Genomic DNA, 22,332 nt, shown 5'->3' on the forward strand with positions numbered 1-22,332 from the left:
ACGCACATACACACACACACAAACACACACACACACACACTCACACACACATACATGCTTGCGCACGCGCCCACACACACACTCTCACACACACACACACACTCTCTCTCTCTCTCTCTCTCACACACACACACACATGTATGCTTGCATGCAAGCGAACGCGGGCGAGTGCGCGCGCGCGCACACACACACACAGCGCGCGCACACACACACACATGCACACATGCACACACACACACACACACACACACACACACACACACACACACGCACGTACCAGTCCCAGTGTAAGAACGAAGGCCTATAGCATAACTTTAGAATTTATTCGTTTTGTGTCGTAACAATTTTGTGTAAGATAAGCATCATTATTCCGATTTGACGGATTGTTTTTGATAAGTTGTTTCTTCTTTTTTTTTTTTTTTTTAAAGGAAACTGGTAGCGTAGCCTAATTACCGCTACAGTTTGTTTTCTTGGGAATGTCTGCCCAAACGTTTGCAATAATATATTCGACTTTATCGTTGTGCTTCTGGTCTGTTTTGTCATAAATAAACCTGTAGATTCTACTTGAGGACTTCTACAATTAGTTTCTGGTCCTCTATAAAATATTTTTCTTTCTTTTTTTCCGTTTTATTTTTGGTCAACCGGTCTCCACACACACAGCCGACAGCGTACTGTGTGGCAAAATACATGTAACACACTTCACTAGGTAGGCCTGATCGCTCGCGGCGGTCTACGTTCAAAGGTGCAGATTTTTAAAAATACGTTTATCAATAAGTTACCCCCTCCCCCTTTCCCCAATATGAGAGATTTCCTAAAAGGCACAATACACACCATTCCTCGCCTTACCTAAAGGCCCATCCCCCCCCCCCCAAGGAGATTAAAAGTAATGATGTTATGTACTATGTAATCTCAAAACAGGAAAATACAACCGGCAGTCGGCAGAATGACAGAAAACGGCGCGAGAGCTGTTGTAAAAGTTGGAATGACATTTCGCCAGCTGATCAGTTTGGCGGGAAGTCAACCTGTTGCTTGCTTCCGCTGCTTGACACTTGACAACTTGACTGACACTGACGCTTCAGAAGTGCCACTGACTAGGCCTACTCCACGCTTCTCAACCTCGACAACTAGATCTAGATCTAGATCTAATAACATAATTTTACTCCCGGCGGCTTCGTGCGAAGTGTATTCTCTAGCCTACTCTAGGTTGCCCGTAAGTTGTCAAGTGACATCATTGTCTTGTAGTTGTAGTCATGTAGCCTCATTGTGACTCATTACTCATTGTCATTGTATGTGTAGATCTAGATCTAGATCTAGTCTAGATTCTAGAATTCTAGATTCTAATCTAGATCTAGAAAAATCTATGTATGTAGCCTCCATACCCCTGTACTACATCTAGAGCTAGATCTAAATATCTAGAATCTGCAGGGTGCTTGCCCCCCCCCCCCCCCCCCCCCCGATACCCCCCATGAGCCCCATGTTAGAAACTTGTAAGTCAAATATTACTTCCCACTGGTCCTTGATCTAGATTCTAGATGTCTAGTTCTGTTTTTAAACATCTATAACTCAATAACTATTGATTTGCGGCAAAAATGAAGGCCATATTCGTGTTCAGCATGCAAAATACCACTAGAGAAAAAAAGTATATATATAATTATATAGATCTATAAGATCTAGAATCTAGATCTAGCTATCTAGATCTAGATCTAGATCTAGTTCTAGATCTAGATATTATATAAACGTGTACATGAGAAGAAACGGGTGCATGACTAAAAAAAAACATTATTCAGGATTGAACTTACTCACTTTCTGTTTCAACGGCTGCAAAAAAAATTTTGGTTAAAGTTATAATTAACTATTTTTATATTGTCATTTCCCGATTTTTTAAAGCTCATTTTATAATCTTTTTGTTGTTCTCACAGTGTTTATGTTCCTCTCATCCTACTTGATTGATATAAATTATATTATGTTTTATAATTCCCGTCAGGTCTATCTCTGGCACAAAGTGTTGCTGCGAAGATGTCAAGTTACGAATCGATCAGGTTAAAGAACCTGGAAGACAACAAGCGAGTGCTGGCTTCCTTTGGGCTGCTGGACCCGGTGAGTGAGAATTGTGATCTAATTCTGCTTAAAAAGTCTTAAGGGCTTATTTTTATTATTTATAGTATACATCATTTTTAACATTAGCGTGTGTTGCAGATAAATTATACGAAGTGACTATTTCTCCGAATGTTCGGAGAAATAGTGCTGATCTTTATTTCTCCGAACGGTTTCCGGCTTCCGGTCTCGTGATTTTTTGTCTATTTATTTTTTGCTAGAGTTTGGCGCCAACTTTCATTCTGCCTCTGGCCTCTGGTCTGGGAAGGAACACCGCATGGCAAGCCCGCCTACAGACAACCTTCAGTAACACCCACCACCATCATGCACATGTACACACACTAACTAAACATGACCAGTGGGCAACTTTTGAACGTATGACGAGCTGAGCTGTGGACGGAGAGACAGTGTGAGTGAAAGAGCGGGTGAAAGGAAGAATGTGCGAGTGTATCCACAGGCGACAGCAACTACAAGACAAGACGACGACACCGACCCCCTGGCCTGGTCCACAGCTCACGAAAGAAAGGAATGCAGCTCAGGCAGTGTTTTGCCTATATTATTGTCCATGGTTCGCAGGGTGCAAAGGAAAGAATGATATTTTCTTTGTGTGTGCCTGGAGGGAGGGGGTGGGGTATGAAGAAAGTCATGCGGACAGGGATGAGCCGCGGGAGAGAACACGGGAATTGAATGAGTGAGGGAAACTGAAAGAGACGAACGACTCATGAGCCCTGGAGTGAATGGATCCTGTGTTTCTATTTTTGTATACTTTGAACTGTTACTGAATACAGGCTGAAATAAAGCCCGAAAAACACACACACACACACACACACACACACACACACACACACACACACACACACACACACACACACACCACACACACACACACACACACACACTCCTCACTCTCCACTTACTACCACACACAGACACACTCACACACGCACATACATACACACACACACACACACACACAGGAGCAAATTTTTGGGTCTATATCTATTTCAATTTTCAAGAGCTAGTCTAGATGAGATTTTTAGATGAGTGTAAAAACGTGAAAAAGAAAGGTTTCACAACAGAAAGAAATCAAAATTAGAACAGCCCATAAACAACAACAAACATTAACAAATAAGGGCGTGTGTCCACCTGTCCGAAGAAGATGGGCTGTTTTAACCCTAAATGTGCGTAATAAAAAAAAAAGGACAGGATATTACATGTAAATTATGGAATCACACACATTAAGGGGCTTTGCCAGTGTCAGTACATTGGTCGCAGCAGTGACAAACGCAGATGTCAGTTCTATGTGTCGTTATCAATAACCCTCCGTAGATCTAGATCTAGATCTAGACAGCACACGAGTGAACACAACACATTACGTTTAAGAGCAGCACCCTTCATAGGCAACACGCCATATCTGTAGCGAAAAACTGTTTGGAATTGTAGCATTTCTTTATATAAATATTTACTGCGGACATTTTTTGGACCGCTTAAACCATATTGTATACGAACAATCTTTGGTAGGCTTATACTATAATTATAGATCTATATAATATCCTAAATTTGCGAGAAAGGATGTGATTTCAGAGTGTTCGGAGAAATAGTGCCCAGCTTTATTTTCCCGAACGTTCGGAGAAATAGTGCCCAGCTTTATTTTCCCGAACGTTCGGAGAAATAGTGCCGGCCTAAATTATACTGGCATGTGTGTGGCATTAGAACCCAACTGCAGGTCACAATCCAGAGGAAATTGTATTAATTTTAACGTGTTTTGGCATGTTTAACGTTAGAAGTCATGAAATCTGGAAATTCTATTGAGTATAGGTTTTTAACTATTTTCATGTTTTGGTTTAGAAAGAAATTAAATGAGTGTGGGTCAGGTGTTATGCACTGGTCCATTTATTGAGTCGTTGACAGTGCTGTAGCTTCCTGTGTACGCTTGATATTATAAGGGAGAACTGAGGCTGTATTTTGTATTGTAGTGTCACTGTGCTATAATCAACCTCCTTGCAGTTTGGAATGAAATATTTACTTGTTTGAACATGTGTTTATAACTTGACACAGATCAGAAGAAATCTTTCTTTTGTGCTAAGTTTAAGACTGTGTGTCTTGTTATTCTGGTTCTTTACTTGAATTAACAAACCATCCCCAGTTCAAGTCCTTGCCCAGCATTGTAAGGCAGAGGAAGATACCATCAGCAAAACCAGAATCTGCCAAAAGGAAACGAAGCCGGCCCGTTGATAATACAGATTTTGTTGGGGGATCTATCTATGGAAGTAGGAGGAAGTCGGCTCGGATTCAGGGAAAGGTAATTAAAAATTGACATATATATATGTTCTCCACAGGTTGTGACTATTCTCTCAGTACTTCTCTGACAAATGGTTTATATATTTGACATGTCATAATATAGTTAACAGTATGTCAGAAGGCTGGCTGTACTGTATACCATTTTACTGTCAGCTGCGAAAGTAGCTAAATCTCTCTTTTTTGTACTCACACATCATGGGTGTTTTGTTTTGTCCTTTAGTGAGTGTGTAGGGATGATATTGTAGCCTTCAACATAGCTGGTTGTAAGAGGTCTACAGATACTGATGTTGGAAACTCTGAAGAAATGTATGGTTTTGTGACTTTTTGTTAAATTGTGTGCAATATTGGGAGTTTTATTTCCTCTCGCCAGGACGTAGCTGAGTATGGACTTAACGATTCTGCTTTAGATGAACCCGAGGACGACAGAGAGAACTATACCCCGAGAGTCCCAGCAAACCGACCAAACTTCTATGGAGCTGTGCCAGGTTAGTATATTATCCCCTTCTTTATTCTATTTATAACAGCTGCTCATATACAGAATTTTGATAGGTGTGGTTTAATGTGAGTAAAATCCCTCTCAGACAAACACAGATCAGTTTGAAGGCATTCTTGGTCTGAGTGAAAGAACATAAAAAAAATGAGAACAGATTATTCATCGTGTTGTGTTTGAACAAAATACTTATAAATGCATTATAATTTTCCTCGGAGATTGATTCCTTATAGGATATTTCTCATTTATAAAGTTTGCTCACACGATTGCATCACCAAAAACTGTTTTAGTTTTCACTACTTTTGTTATTGTTTTAACTTTTGGTTATATTAAAGAAGAAAAATTAGGATGGATATGTCTAATTGACATAGAGTTGAGAGTCATGCTATCACTACAGTTGAAAGAAATCAGAGGTATAGAAACATTTTCTGTGAGAAGAAGAAACTTTTCCTTTTTCGTCTTTCTGGTGGGATATAGTGTCCACACACCCAGGTTTGACCCTGACTGGCAAGGTCTTGGTTATCAGCTGTACACAGTCTGCCTGATTTTCTTTGGCCATCTAACATTTTAAGAAAAATATTAAAAGAATTTTTAAAAGTAAAGACTCTAACAGCAAAACCTCACATCACTCCCCTCCCTGACCCAGCCCCTTCCTTTTCCCCCCTTATGGCTTTTGTAATAGAGCTGACAAATGTAACTACTAATGATTTTGTTTCAGATGTGTCCGTGGGTACGGTGTGGTGGACCAGGATTGAGTGTTGTCGAGACGGAGTGCATAGGTATGTACTCATAGACTTAATCTGTTTTGTAGATTCTCTTGCTGAACAGATTGTTGATTGTTGCATGTTCTGACTTGTCTTTGTTGACCTTTTTGCCTTTTGTTTGTCTGTTTTTCCGGAATAAATTTGAAGAATGCAGATAGTTTGTTAAGACATTTTGAGCACTGTTCTGGGATGATGAAAAAGGTGGGTGGGAGGAGGGCAATTTGTGGTTGCTTTATTATCAGATGGGAACTTTGAGCTTAGAGACAATAAGAGGTCCTTAGAATCTTATGCTTTACTTTTAAAAGTTTTTTCTTACATCTGCATATCATGATATACATGTTGTGGTCTGTTACCAAAGGCACAGTGGTGTCTGTTGTCAGTTGTATTTTTTACATTTTTAGTCTGTTATTCTTTTTTTTTTGGAAAGAGAATGGTGAAATTCCTAGATGTCCCTTATTAACTCTTGTATGTTGTATTTTATTTTGTACATTTGTTGTGCAAAATTGTTACACCACTTTCTGTAGTGTACGAGAAGTCATGGTAAGGCTCTTCATCTTTCTCACAATGAAATTTGATTCCCTTGTTTGTTTGAAATATATTTTATTGAGCATCTTTTTTTTTTTTTTTGCTGCGTCAATTCTTTTCAAGCTCTCCTATGTTCTAAATTTTGTTTACAGAAATGAAGAAAACATGCTCAGTGGTTAAGCTGCACTCCACATTTATTAACCCAATCCTTGCTTTTGCGACCCGAAGAGACATGCACCATGCTGTTCCAATACTCTTTAGTGCTATGTCGCTGACTCATTACTAATATAATATGAATAAGTCCTATTTTGGCAACCCTTAACTCCTGAGCTACATAAGGATTGGTGTTATTATATCATATTCTTTTTATATGATTTTTTTATTTTTGTTGTTTCTTGTGAACAGACCCACAGTTGCTGGCATTCACGGAGGGGAAGGGGGAGCTTACTCCATCGCTCTGTCTGGAGGATACGAAGACGATGTGGACCTGGGAGAGTGTTTCACATACACAGGAGAAGGTCAGTCATGTTTCAAAAACTCAAAAGACAGAAATCAGCCTCTCTTTTATTCTGTATATATAAATATTTAGATTATGTGTTACAGCTTAGAGAGCCTGTTTGTGTCTTGCACTGATTGTCCTGATCATAGCAATAGATCTGAGATAGTTACTAATTGATAACGTTATATTGTACAAACGCAACATTTGGGTTTTTGGTAAGTGGTCTTGTCCGGTATGTGGGACCACTGAGTCAAATGGGTGGCATGAACTTAAAGCCTTGAAAGAGGTGTTGATCCCACACCATCCTATGAAGGCCTACACGTCTGTGACCTTGTGAATGCTGTTTAGATGTGCAAGTGGGAAAAGCTATTTGATAAAATTCAACAGCAATACAGTCACTTTAAGGGGAAAGTGCAAACAAAGGTTATGGCCTAAATAATGCTTTTGTCTTTTTAGCAACCTGTAAGTTCTTTCATCTTTAACTTAAGTTTGCATTTGAGATTAGCAATGGTTTATATTTTAAAAAATTGTATTTCCTTTTGTTTGTAAACAAAGGATACTTTCTCTTGTTTGTGCGTTTCAACATTGCATCTTAATGTTTTTTCCTTATCTTCTTTGACCTCCTGATAATGATTGGTGGGTTTAACTTTCGTATTTATCGTATATTATTGAAATAGAACCAATGGTTTATTTGTTTTGAAGTGTGGATGTTGATGAAAAAAAAACTTACTAACATGGCATGGAAAAGTTGTACATCTTGTCCAATTAACATATCATGATTTATACCTAAATTTTTTTTTTGGGGGGGGGTGGCTCTCAAGTTCATCTGCCCTATAGGTGATGTATTACAATACGGTACAGTATGTATCTACTTTTGGTGAAGACGATACTGATCTTGTATTTAATCTTTATCTTTTTGTTTGTATTTTTTTACAGGTGGTCGAGACCTCAAAGGCACAAAGACAAATCCCAAGGTATGTGAGATGGTACTCGACTTGTATCTCACTAGAGCAAAAGTCAACCTTATGACTTGAGCAAAAGTGAAAATGTCTCGTTATTTCGATTTTTCAGTACGTGAAACAAACCCCTGCTGTTGAGAATACAAAGCTAGTGATAAGTATTTTTGATATGTATATATATATATATGTATACACACACACACACACACACACACACACACACACACACACACACACACACACACACACACACACACACACACATAACTAGATACCTAGATAAAGTGACCGGCTGATGCATGACTGACTGAAAATTACCCTTTTTTCAGAACCTGAGAACGGCCCCACAGTCCAAGGATCAGACATTGACGCGGGGAAACCTTGCACTCAGTCGGAACGTAGAGACCAAGAACCCTGTACGTGTGATTCGTGGCTACAAGCTGGACAGTCCGTTCGCCCCAGAGGAGGGTTATCGCTATGATGGCAAGTCGGCATATTTTACTTTGAATTTTACTGTTATCTTCATTTGGGTTGGATAACACTTTAGGAAAAATGTGTCACGACGCGGTAGAATCAGGCGCTTGTCAATTTTCGAGCATCTGGAGTTATTGGTATGATCTTAAAGCTTGTTCATTTGACCATCTTTTGATGAAAAAAAATACATGCCTTTCGTGAATAAAAGTTGACAGACATATTTGCGATTGAAGGAGGTTGGGATTGCCTGGTTTCAGAGGTAAAATTATTGAGAAAATGACCCCCAAAGTTTGGTTATTTCCAAAGCTTGAGAGTCCTTGGAGACTGAAATTTTACATTTGTTGTGCCTTTAGTCAATGTTTTTCAGTAAAACTCACACAGAAATATGTAAATATTTTTTAATGGACATTAAAGGTGTTGAGCCAAACAGCAAAAATTAGAAAAAAGAATTGTCAAACTGGAGGAACAACACCGATACAGTAGAACATGACTACGGTATACAGTAGCGGACCATCCCTACAGCGGGACCTTACCGGTGCCCCTTTTTTTTCCGATGAAAACATAATTACCCGTGTTTGGGTTTAACATGACAAGGAAAGGCCTGAACTTGGATATAGCGGGAGAGATCGAGCAAGCTCTAGCTGGGGGATGGGGGGCTGTAGGCGGGCTCCAAACAGACAGTCAGCGGTGCGGCGTTGTGATTGGCCAGTCCAGTGATGAGTGAGGTGTGGCAGGCAGCAGAAGAGATGGTGTGGAGAGACTCGTTACGTGAGCCACTCCAAAAGTGATGTGCCATAGCCCTACTCGCGGCGCACAAGCAGTGGAATTTTAGTTGCTGTAGGAGGTTCCCTGCCGAGCGCCTTCTTACGTTGGGGTCACGGGGGGTCAGCTCCCTATGGCCGCTCTGTCTGGGCTGACTTAAATTTTTGATACTTTTCAACATAACATTTTAGGTGTATCCTTGTATTTACGGTAATTATCACTTGATGCACCCAAAGCACGCATTTCTGCTCTTGAGACTTAAAAAAGAACGGACATTGTAACTTGTCTGGTTATTTTGTTAGACACGCTGAAGTCGGCAATGCTAAATTGTAAAAAATTTGACAAGTGTGAATGAAAAAAAATCTATAAAAATAACGGCCCTACAAAAACTGTCACTCTTTTGGAACACGAACGACACAACATTGGTGCAGATACTCAGAAAAGATGGTATCTGCGCATAAAATAGAAAGGAAGGGGGGGCAGAAAGTGGAGACGAAAGCGGACGATAGAACATTGTTAGAAAGCAGGAAAGGATGTCGAAATTTTTTTTAGAGAAGATAAATTATTATAATCATCAATATTATTGTTATTATTATTATTATCAATATTATTATTATCAATATTATTATCAGTATATTGTATCAATGGACTGACATTGTTGTTGATACATTACAGTTTGTATGAATAAAGGTCAAAGTTAACCGGTACCCCTGTTCCTCCCTGCAGGCCTGTACTCGGTGGAGAAGTGCTGGTTCACCACCGGTCTCTCGGGCCACGGTGTCTGGAAGTTTGCTCTCAAGCGCTGTGATGACCAGGCACCTCCCTCCTGGCAGTTTGTCTCGGTGAGTGCAACTCCCTCTTTGGTTTCCATAGAAATATCATTGTTAAATACTTAGAATTGCTTGGATCCAGAGTATCCTTGCAGGCGGCACATGTCCTTAGCTGCTAATCTCTCCTCTCCAGCGTCCATCCCGGGGTCTTCCTGCTAATTGTCTCCATGAGGAGCCGGTATGAGACACGCCTGCCCACTCCTCGGAGTGTTAAAATACAAGGTGTCTAAACAAAAGGGGCGGACCCTTTTAAAGGGCAATAAGTTAGTTATCTTTGCAACAATTTTGAGCAAAACTTTGAGCGAATTTAAAATTCAACCAAGGGGATGTTAAATTTTTCAATATAAAGAAAACTAATGTGCTCAAGAAATATCAAGTTTTAAACATTTCTACCAAAAGTTGAAAGAAGTAAAACATAGATCTTTAAAAATCAACAAACCACCCTTTAAGTATGGCACTTTTATCATCTTGTTTCAACTGTGGTGGCGGATTGTTGGAGGGTGCCACAGATAGGCCATAGGCTTTTTCCATGCAGTGAACGATCATTGTCATGTCCGCCAGTCCATGTACTTCTTTTTGATCAAACCTTAGAACCCCCCCCCCCCCCCCCCCCCCCCGCGGGGCAGTGCCACTGACTGAAATGTCTTTAGGCCATTCCCAAAGGGGGGGGGGGGCATTTCTCATTCTAGTGCACAGTAGTATTGTAAATGGGCTGATCTAACAATGTCATTCTCATAACTGTGCCTGAACTAGAACAGGGAATTGCTGCTTTTTCTTTCCTATTCCTTACCATCGTCATTTCCTTTACTTCTTTTGTATGTTTGTCACATTCTTGTGACCTGCTATTTCCGGGGTGCCCTGATAGTCGAAGCAGACTTTGTGCTGTTGAAGCTAGAGAGGTGAGCAGATTAAGTCTGATTCCCTGTAAGGACTTCTCTGTTGATATCCACCCCTTTGCGCTCATATGACCTTTTATGCAGTTGGGAGCGCTGTAAAACCTCTACTAAAACTAAACAAAAACCTTAGAAAATATCAGCTGTCTTGTTTTTGGTTTTAGTAAGAGTTTTACGGCATTTGCAACACAATAAGTGTCGAAGATTTGAGGTGTTACAAGAGAGTAACAAACACAAAAAAGAAGGAGAGGAGATAAAGACGATAGACGTTTGACAGGAAAGAAGAAGCAAACCACACCAGAGCTCCCACCCACCAACCACCCACCAACTGTCTTGATGTTACCTGATTTCTATTTGACTCCTGAGGGAAAAGTGAATTGTCTCAGACTGTGACTTTACTACTAGTGAGTGGTTGAAGGGTGCTATAGTCTTTATCTCACCTCCTTTTTTTTTACATGTTTGTTACTCTCTTGCATCATCTCTAGTCTTCGACACTTATTTGACCTTATTGTGTTGCAAGTTCCATAAAACACTTACTAAAACAAACAATGTGACTCTACTTTATTTTCCCCATAAACAGGAGCCAAATTCTCCTGCCAAAGCTACAGATGGAGGTCTGGCTGTTCAGGACAAAACATCTACTACCTCACATGGAAAAGATTCCATCAACGGTACCACAGATGACAGGCTTGAGACGCCAGCGAATAAAGACAAAGACGACACGACCACAGAGAAAAATGTGGCTCCTGTTGAAGATAAAGCTCCTCTTCGTGATGAGGAGCCGGAGGAGGTCGAGGAAACTACTTTGTCGCAGCAGCCAGATGTGTCAACGCTGATGGAAGCGGGTTCGGACCTCGGCAGTTCACAAAGCTCAACAGTCAGTGAAGTGGCGAAAGGGAGGACAGAAGATTAGTTGAGGCTTCTGTCTTAGGGCTTCCTTTATAATTTTTAGAGAAGTCATTTAGGGACCGTTCGCAAATGACGTCAGCTAAAATTTTGCCAAAAATGCCCCCCACATCATCTTCTGTTACCTTTCCCAGGACCCCCCCCCCCCCTCCGACCCCCCCGTTGACGTCAACATTTAGATAGAACTTGTACAGGATGCATTTTGTATTTACACCTTTGATCTTTATTTTAAATAAGAACGTAAAGCTATTGTTGATTAAATAGTACAACAAAGAAATACCTGGAGTGTCAAATTATTTATTAACAACTTTAACCAATTTCTTGAGCTGACGTCATTTGTGAATGGTCCCTTTATATACACATAATGTTGTTTTTTCTACGGCAGCAATTTGTTCCTAAAGAATGCCCTCAGTTACAGTGGACTTTGCTAAAATGATGTCCAAAGGCCATAGAAAAAGCCCTAATGGAATGATCGATTTTGTCTTGTCATTTTCCCACCACTTTCCACTTTGTCTAGAAATATAAAAAAAGGCTCTGTTTAGACTTCATCTTTAACCAAGTCCACTGTAAAATTTTTACTTCTTTGGCAGCAGTTTTCTAGAGGGCAAGTTCGCTTACTTTGAAAAAGTATAAACTTCTACATATGTTTTATGATTTTATATGTCTTGCAGCAAATATCTCTCTTGTTATTCCGTGTTTTATGAAATAGAGAATGATGCTATGCATATTGTCCACATGTCTCAAATTTTGGGTCAATTTTTTAAAATTTCTTTACACTCCACCGTTTTATGGCATTTTTTTTTCTACATCCCTCAGAATATAAGACCACAAGGGACCTACTTAACTTTTAAATTCAGCATTATTTTTACATGCTCATGCACCTTTTTTTTACCTACTACTATTGTGTGACTTACTGCCTTTTGAACAGTTTTCTTTTGAATGCTATTTGAGTAACATTATCTTGTAAGTTTATTTGTGGAGTATCTTTAAATTTCAATGTAAAATCAAGTAACATTTCCTGTGCCTTTTTGTACAGAATAATTCTTATAGTGCGTTGTATATACCAACTTGTTGAATTACTTTGTATTTTTTGTTCATTTTTCTTTAATGTTTTGATTTTAGAATTGCCTTAATGAGTTCATCCATTATAGACATTTTTCGAGTTTTGGTGTTATAAAAAGTATTTAGTACAGGGGTCTTAAATTTTTTATCATTATAAGATGTCTCTTCTCCTCCTCTTCTGAGAGCGTAGCACATTCAGGCACACATGATACCAAACATGGAAACTTCGAAGTCATGGACAGCTCGTACAAATTGCCATTCCCCCCCCGACTGACTGATATCTGTTTGATTGTCATTTATCGGTTTACCCAAATTATGGATGTGTTGAACAAATTTGTCAATCCCTGACGTGTTTTTGTCACGATGTGGTGGAATCAGGCGCTCGTCAATTATTGGGCACATGGAGTTTTTGGTGTCATTCTAAAGCCTGCTCAGTTATCTTGCTATCTGTGAAAAAAATGTCCATTTATCTTGAATAGAAGTAAAGATATTTGAGATTGAAGAAGGTGGGGTCGTCTAGTTTCAAATGTAGAAATAGCGAGAAAATGGATTGGCTGCCGAAGTTTGGTTATTTCCATAGCTTGACAGGCTGTTGGAACTGAAAACTTACATTTTTTGTGCCTTTAATCAACTTTTTTCAGTAACACCCACCCAGAAATGTGTTCTTAATTGGACAACAATGGTGTTGAGCAAAAATATAAAAATTTGATAAAAATTGCTGCTCTGGCAGAAATGTACAAGTTTATTCCATTTCATTATTTTGACGTGCGCCTGATTTCACCGCGCTGCCTTACATTTATTAGTTAACATCCACAATATCTTGGCAGATTTAGATTTCAACATTACTGATCTTTGTGTAGAAATGAAGTCTTCATTCCTAAAATTAAATCGGCACTTTTTCATGTAAATTTACTCTTACTCTTAGTCTTCTTCACTATCTGTATTATATCTGTAAAATTTATCTCTACTACTCAGAGCTACAGATATTATCATGCCTCTAAATCTCAGCTATGTTCCTCAAATACAATTGGTATTATTAAAAAACTTAATGTTGTGGTATCCAATATTAGAATTAAAATGTCTGACTAGAAATAAATTTTTACTTTTATACACAAACTAGTTTTGTTTTTTTAGTTTTAGTAGAGGTTTTACGGCGTTCATATGAGCGCCAAGGGGTGGATGTCAACAGAGAAGTCTTTACAGGGAATTGGGCTTACTCTGTTCACCTCTCAAGCTTCAACTGCACAAAGTCTGCTTCGACTATCAAGGCACGCCGGAAATAGCGGGTCACAAGACAGTGACAAACATACAAAAGAAGTAGAGAAAAATTGACGATAGTAAGGATGAGGAAAGAAAAAGCAGCAGTTCCCTGTTGCAATTCCGGCACAGTTATGAGCATGACATCGATGAATCGGCCCATTTACAATTTTACTGTGCAACAGAACATGGAAATGTACCCCCTTTGGGAATGGCCTGAAGACACTTCAGTCAGTAGCACCGCCGTGTGGGGTTAAACTTTTAAGTTTTGAGTACCTTGTTTTGTAATACTATTATATATGAAACCTTGTTCCATTCTCTCGAAAAACCCTTACTTTTATTTTTTGTACAAGTAGCATCCAAGGAACTTTGTAAGTGGTTGGAGGGCAACAACTGTTAGGTCCTATTTCTTTTCTTTCCTTATTGTTGTTTCTGTCTGCATGTCTGGTCTTTTTCCCTGCACTAGGTGATCATTAACCCTATCCGTACGCCTGGGGTCATTTTGTACCCCAGGGGTTACATTCTTCACATTTTAGAATACTTCTAGTGTGAAGATCTCTTTGAAACTTTCAGTATTTCTCAAAAAATCATTTTGACAGACTGCTATACAAAGCGTACGGATCGGATTAACGAGTAAATTTCCTCTTTGGAAAGTGGTGGCACAGAGTTCCCCACTTCGTATGGATACATAGTAAAACACGATGTACGGATAGGGACAGGGTTAATATGTCGATGTGCTTCGCTTTACTCAGTCGGCCTCGAACAAAACCAAGCTCTTCCTTTTCTTAATGGCGCTTTGTGCCAGTAATCTAATGATTAGGCTACTAGGCTCGTAATCATGAGGTTGCGGGTTTTGAGGTTTGAAACCTGGCCCAATATTGTGTCGTTGGGGAAAAGCACCTTACATGAATTTTCCTCCCTTCACTCTGGTGGGAATGGGTACATGTACCCGGCCATTGACTGTATAAGTATAAGTTGTCAGTATGTTAGTGTTTTAGTGCACATCAGTTTTCACCGTATGTTTCCTAGGAAGTTGAGATTTGTTTCAGAATGCTATCAGACATGTCTGCTGGGGTAATAATATAGATAGTGAAACACAGAGCATGCTGTTGAGTGGGAATTTGCATTACATGTACTCAAATGCTATCTACTATTATTATTCAATGGTGGGTGCTCTGGTGTGGTTTGCTCCTTCTTTCTTACTGAACATCTATCAATATTATCATCCTTATCTCTCCAACTTTTTTGTTTGTTACGTTACTCTCTTGTAACACCTCTAGTCTTTGGCACATACATGACATATTTGTGTTGCAAGTGTCGTAAAGTGCTTACTATGACAAATTCTTTCTTGTATACCAGACACCACTTGGTGGGTGCTCTGGTGTGGTCTGCTCATTATTCTTTCCTATCAAACACTTATCGTCCTTATCTCTCCTTCATTTTTGTGTTTGTTTCTCTCTTGTAACACCTCTAATCTCTTGGCACTTATATGACCTTATTGTGCTGCAAGTGCCGTAAATCACTTAAAAAAAACTTAAGACACCACTTGTATACCTTCTCGTGTCAGCCATCTCAAACAGTACTCTGTCCTTCTTTCCTGTTTTCTAGTCCTGTTCCGTAATCTGCTTTCCTCTTCATTCCTGTCCCCGTCGTTTTAAGCACCCCACATAATATAGTAAAATTTGATCATTTTTTGCATAATTTCTGATTATTTTCCTTTATCATTCTTTGTTAAAATTAACAGAATCGCATAATTTCACATTTTGGGCTCAGTTTGCATAATTTCAGAATTTTTCTTGCATAAAACCACGGGGACAGTCATTCCTATCCCCTCTATCTCTCTTACACCTTAATCTTTCTACTGCTACTCCTAGCTCCTTCCTGCTGTCTTTCAGCAAACCCCCTGATCTTAAGGTCAATCGTGGGTGGTTGGTGGATGCTCTGGTGTGGTTCGCTCCTTCTTTCCTATCAAACATCTATTGTCCTGATCTCTCCTTTTTTGCGTTTGTTACTCTCTTGTAACACCTGTAATCTTCGGCACTTATATGACCTCATTGTTTTGCAAGTGCCATAAAACTCTTAAGAAAAAAAAAAAAAAGGTCAAACACATAGCTTTCTTGGATAAGGGCAAACATTTTCGGAGGTCCATTGTGCAAGTTGTGCATGATAAAGATCTTTTGGCAATCTTAAAATCAATACAGTATAGGCTTTGGCTGCCTCTCTGGAAAAATTAAACATTAATTCCTACCAAAACTGAAAATGCTCTGGACAGTGCCTTTCCAAAATGGAATGTGGCTGCCGTAAGTTAAAACTTGAAGTCAAGAGGCTCTATGAATTGGGAAAAGCCGTCCCGATTTGTAATAACCAGTTGCACTGCAGGCTGAAGAACCCCCGAGATCTATCTGGGCAACACAAGAGATATGGGTTCGCTATACTTCGCAGTATGTCCATTTATATTTCTTATTCCAGAAGCTGAACATCTTCGAAATTTGTCATCTATCTCATATTTCACTGTTGTTTGTCCTTCGTTTATGAAGAAGATCATGACTTCACAAATTGGTCTGTTGACGGTGACTCTGGTACACATAAAATACCTTAAATCATTTTTACTTTCTCAGCAACACAATCACAATATAAACTCAAAATTTGATTTTCAAGCAAACACAAAATGTGTCCACATATTGAAATAACAATTATACTTTATTGATTCAGAAATGAAAATGTAACAAAACAACCAAGACACAAAAGTACATGTAGTTACAAGGATGAAAAAATCACAAAGGTCCACATTTCTCCACTGGTACACCAAACATTTGTGAGCCGACGTTCTAAATCTTTCTGTGCTACCAGTAAAGAGAAAATGTTGGGGACTGCTGCAAGAGGAATATACAATGACCTTTAAATTAAATAAGATCATGGCATGAGTCCTTAGATGGGTCTACTTCGGCTTCTCACACTCACAGTACAGTAGTGTTGGTTGATTTACTTTTACAAACAAACTTTTAGTCAAACGCCATAAAATCAAAATGTATTATATCGCTGTGGTGTTCATCAAGCTTGTCTCCAGTTCACGAAACAAGAAAACATTGTCTGCTTTAAATTAAATTTATGCGGCATACCATTTCCGCTTTAAGGGAAAAAAAAACATTCAGCTGAAATCAAATATAGGGTCAACTTTCCTTAAATTACACGAAGAGTAAGAAACCTATTTATGTTAAAACAGATGTTTCTTCCCCATATCACATTAAGATCGAAAGAAAAATCCATTGCTATGTGGACCTATAAAACATTTAAATCAGCCTGTTCAGAGACAAAACATTTCAAATTATTATCACTGATTAACATTAAAACAAGAGGAAATGCATTTTTTCAACATAAGTAGAGAGAAATTTCTTTCATTCACTCTTTAACTTTTATCAGTACCACACACCAACAAAATCATGCACATCATTCACTTTCTTTCCAGAAAATAATATGAAGGGTTTATACAAAAAGCAATAATGGAGTCTTCAATACTTGAACTGATGTCTTTTTTAGCTGTAAGAATTTTGAGCAGTAACTTTCATCTTGACTGCATAAAAGTAAAGTATTTTGTCAGAAAACTTATTGTAACTACATCTAGTAATTTTTTACAGCTACGATTCAGTTTTATTTTTATCTGAATCAGCTCACTGAAGGTGAATGGGATTAACATTGATTTATCAGTTTTTCATTCTTTGGATACAAAGTGTTGCTATAAAGCCCTTCATAGTTGTACTTGTACAACAGATCACAGATTAAAGACAAAAATAATCAACAAAGACTTATTTAGGTCGTGCATCAATAAATATTTAACAATCAGCACACTATACACAATACAGAGAATGACACACTAACCACAAAAATTTACCCGACCATCTTCCACTTTTCATCTATTCACAGTCTCAAAGTGAGCTTCACATCAATAAAGCAGAAGTCTTGAGATCCACACTTTAAAACAATACATAATGTATGGTACAGTTCCCTTATACACAACTTGTATCTTATATTTTAAAACAAATTTACCCGCCTAACAAGAAGCAAAAACAAACTTTAAAACAACGAAAGTCATCTATTTTAAAGTCCAAAAACTTCTCCACAAAATAATATTTCGCCAAGTGCTAAGAAATGTGGGTATACTTGACGTGACATCAAAGCCAATCACATTAAGATAAGAAAAGGGCATGAATCCGCTACAAAAAGAGAACATGCACATAAACATAAAACAAAAATCAGATTATTATTATTATTGCCTGTCGTCTGAATACGTTTATTTACCGATTAATAGTCGATATCGTAAGAAAAAAGTGAAACTCCAATGTTTTTCACTCATCTTGCACAGCAGAGCCCAAGCTCAAAAAGATTTCCAAATTTTTCTTACACTAGCGACATAATGATAAATCCGACACTGCAAGATAATGCGACCTTATTCTCTCAGTCAGTTTCCAAGCATACAAATCACAAAGATCATTGACTTAGTGACACACAAGACTACGCCACACATTTACTTTACACCTCTTTCACACACTGGCTTGTGCTACCTGCCTCTGTCTTTCAAGCACAATTTATTATTGCATTCATGTTGATGGTCTCTGACCACATTCCCTCAGTTAGTACCAGTCAGACAACAGCATAATGCAATATATATATATATATTCGCTCATTCCAATAATGGATCAGGTCAGAAAAAGAAAAAACTGAATAAATAGTCCCAGATAATTTTTAAAAATGCCAGCTTCTGTATCAAACGATAATTTGAGAGAAACACAAAATATAGGTAAAGTGATTTTTTTTTTTTTCATGCGTTTTGCGTCAAACAATTGAGCAAATCACTGAATACTATACTCCCAACAGGCAAAGTTATCTAACCATAAAACAGATCTTGCCATGAAATTCACGCTACCTTATTCATTTTCTATAAAAAATTTATTCAAAATTCAGATATTACTCGCGAATGACATTTGTTACCTTCCTTGTCCATTCCGCACATTGAGGGACCAAACAATGGGCATATATATAAATATATCAAATGTCTTCTGAACCTTTCGATGTTTGTACAACAGAAAAGACAATAAATTAACGACTATGAGTCCCTCATCTTGCTTACTTCGCAACATTTTCTAGCCCCCCCCCCCCCCCCCCCCCCAAATCAATAAAAAAAAAAAAAAAAAGCTGAAGCTCAAGCATTTTCTTCCTCTATTGCTCCTACTCATCCCCCTTGCCCACTGAAGTCCGACAACTCTACTTATATGACGTCAGAGTATAACATTCTACGTTGAAAGAGCCGATCAAGACAAGAGTAAGCTAACTCATGCAGAGTTCAAATCCCCCCCCCCCCCCTCGCATAAATAAAACTAACTGCAAAATTACTTATGCAAAGAAGTTAATGTGGAAAAAAAAGTACAATGTATTGCACAGCCACATGTGACAAGAAGAAGATTATCGCCCACAAAACACGTCATATACATTATAATTATAGAGCATTTGCCTTTGTTTTGAGAAAATTTCACACATTCATCAAAGCCTTCACCGTAAACTTTACGAAGATAATCATAGAAAATGTAGATGATGAAATTTATCCATGAATGAGCTGTCACTTTCATGAATACGGCAGCAGTACAGTTTGACAGTGTCATGAAACCTGAGCCAGCACGTTAGCTTCGGTGAGCACACGGAGAGAGAGAGAGAGAAACATTGTTGGAAACCTTGGGACGAAAAGCTTAAAAAACAAAAACATGGGCATTTATTTATACAAAAGAAAGAAAACTAATACATCAGAAATTCCAAATAAGTTGCCATTTGTACAGAAATACTTCTCCAGACAACACTATTCCAATCATTTGAAAATCTCTCGATTAGAAGAATAAAAAGGACTCTGACAACAATACAACGTGCTCGAAGTATGTAAATCGTGGAAAGACTAAAATCAAATATTAAAGCACACATAACCAGTTTTGTTCAAGACTGTCGTTTATAATAGCAAAGTGAGAGTACTAAAAGAAGGGCAAATTTAAACAAATTGATTACATAAATGCAAACATACACTTTGATACATTTGCTATGGAATGGTTCACTATCAACTTCTAGGTCTCAAGCCTTCTGTCTGTACTCTCCTTTTGCATGTTCATCTAGTGACTATTTGTGTGTGCTTCTGTGGGTGTGTGTGTGTGTGTGTGTGTGTGTGAGAGAGAGAGAGAGAGAGAGTTGACAAGGGTGTTTGCATGATCTACAGTGCTGCAGCAAATTTGTTTTTGTGGAGCTCAATAAACTGTTATATTATCTCACCCTATCATACTTCCAGTGAAGAGAGAGACTGTGTCAGGGACCACAGAGCATTCTCATCTAAGATATCTTATCCTGGCAATAATACTTTCAATATTCCCCTTGCCCATTATGACTTATGGGTCTGCCATTCAGAACTTTAAGACGTCATAGCGTCCATCGACCTTTCAGGACAAGAACCCTAATCCAGTTCAGAGGTTCCCCGCGTCTTCTTCCAGTTCTATGCACAGGGTGTGAGGGCGTCACTGATAGATCCTACATTTTTGTTTTCTCTGTTAATTAAAAATTCTTTTTACTTTCCATAAAATGACTCTTATCCTGTCTATGTGTTTCTTTATTCACAGCTCTGTGTTAATATGACTCCATGGGTTGTAAGCACTACCAAATTATGTTGAAAGAGAATAACGACAACCATTTTGGACACATTCTTCAGAACTGATGTCAGTTTGGCAACAATTGATTTGAACTTTTCAAGAGAGAAAATAGGCCTCAAGACAGCAGTTTGTAAACCGAAAAGTTGGAAGGCCTATTTTGGCCTCTTTAGTTTTAGTAAGTGTTTAACAGCACTTGCAACACAATAAAGTCATATAAGTTCCTCCGAAATAACACAATCTATGTGGCTCCGAAAAAATTTGATTCAAAATTTCTTTTCTCACAGGAAGTTGAGTTAGACAGTACATGTCTTTCACTTTGATCAAGGCCACTGCTAACTGGTGTTAATTCTTCTCCACAAGAGACCAGAGCTCACATTCAAGTGCATCACTGACCAGTCTGATGTTCTGCCTAACCTGATCATGCAAAACTGAGTAACTGAAAATCATTTACAAACTCAGTAAAAACATAAAATAATTACCATATTTTGACTATCAGTGATCAGTATTCCAATGCAAAAGAATTTGAGAGGCCTACAACAGAGCATTTTGCAAAGTAAAAAAAGTCTGCATACTGTACCAGGAAAAAAAATACTTCATTTACAAAAGGTACCAAAACCATCCTCCATAGATCTAAAAATGCAATATCTTTTTGTCACAGAAAACTTAGGCAACGTCTGACGGGCCTAAGTATACAAAGTCAAAGATTCTGACGGATTTCTAGCTCTCTGGACACATGCAGTCAGCAACTGAGAAGGCAGGCGGTTGTTAGAAGGAATCACGAGGGGAGACGTTGATCATGTCTGGAGATCTGCAAGAAGAAACACATTTTGTTTGTTTAAGTCAAAACATACATCAGAATATACATGTAAATCAATGTAATTTATACCATAATTAACTTCATTTTGTGCGGGGGAAAAAAAGCATGACAGACAAATAGAAACCATAAAATCAAAGGACAGTTGTAAGACCTACTACTACTGGTGTACGCCAACCACCCACTGAAAAAACACATATAAACCATTTAAACATTGAAATGCTGGTACAGAAAAAAAAGAGGGAAAAATGACCAAAAGCTTACACTTCGTAAACCCCTTTCTGAGTTTTGGAATCCAAGGATTAGTTCCGATGAACGAGAAAAAAGAAAACATTGAAAAACAACACAGAATGAAACATACAAAAACTCAGTTTTGTAAATAAAGCTTGAAAGTTCAAATGAACTGATTTAAAAACTTTTTAAGTTTTTCAATTGCGTCCATTATCCAACTTCTAAAAACGAATTCTATGCCACAAGACTTTGGACTGGGAATGTAACCATCTCGCAACTAGATCAAACCAAAGCAAGAAATAACTACTAAAGGATAACATCAACGCACCCCCCCCCCCCACCTTCAACACAGGTAACAGTATAATAGTAATACAAATAATGTTACATCAGGCAAAAGTTTGAGTGTCAGCATCAGCCAATAAATGAAACTGATTTAGTAACAGCGAGAAGCACCAGGTCTTGTGTTAAGTTCTACACAATTTTGGGGGAAATTTTGGGGGGCAGGGACTATAAATGGTACTTACATAAATATGTATTTAAAAACAAGTAGTACTCAAGCTTTGTCTGCGTAAATAAATACAGTGAAGCACGTCAATACAATTACAGTCATTAAGTGCTGGGGCAAAGTAAGACAGACAAAAACCAGAGGAGGGAAGTTAAGAAGTAGAACCTATCAGCGACACCCTCCAACCACCTGCACCTGTACTCCAGAATTCACAGCACATAACACAAAAGCAAAAGAAGAAAGAACCTTTCCATGTGGAGTATGCAGAACAGATGGTAGGTAACACCCCCCT

General features: G+C 38.4%; 2 protein-coding genes across 6 annotated transcripts in view; one reads left to right on the forward strand and one right to left on the reverse strand.

The window, feature by feature from the left end:
• Positions 1–1,062: 1,062 nt before the first annotated feature.
• Positions 1,063–13,102, forward strand: LOC101864567 (E3 ubiquitin-protein ligase UHRF1). The gene is made up of 10 exons (XM_005110087.3): positions 1,063–1,210; positions 1,985–2,097; positions 4,241–4,396; positions 4,766–4,880; positions 5,604–5,664; positions 6,580–6,692; positions 7,610–7,647; positions 7,962–8,115; positions 9,595–9,710; positions 11,172–13,102. The coding sequence occupies exons 2-10, from the start codon at positions 2,017–2,019 to the stop codon at positions 11,502–11,504; spliced, it is 1,167 nt and encodes a 388-aa protein (XP_005110144.1). The 5' UTR covers positions 1,063–1,210; positions 1,985–2,016; the 3' UTR covers positions 11,505–13,102.
• Positions 13,103–16,463: 3,361 nt separating this feature from the next.
• The window catches only part of LOC101862687 (cell cycle control protein 50A), a 33,034-nt gene continuing 27,165 nt past the window's right edge, over positions 16,464–22,332 (reverse strand). For all 5 annotated transcript variants that reach the window (XR_004859234.1, XM_005110081.3, XM_005110080.3 and 2 more), the window contains one exon: positions 16,464–21,298. Coding sequence is in view for 2 of the 5 variants with exons in the window: in XM_005110081.3 (XP_005110138.1) it covers positions 21,256–21,298 (43 nt within the window). In the remaining 3 variants the exon portion in view is untranslated. The remainder of the gene's footprint in view (positions 21,299–22,332) is intronic.

This window comes from Aplysia californica, unplaced genomic scaffold, assembly GCF_000002075.1.
Source record: "Aplysia californica isolate F4 #8 unplaced genomic scaffold, AplCal3.0 scaffold00850, whole genome shotgun sequence".
NCBI lineage: Eukaryota > Metazoa > Mollusca > Gastropoda > Aplysiida > Aplysiidae > Aplysia > Aplysia californica.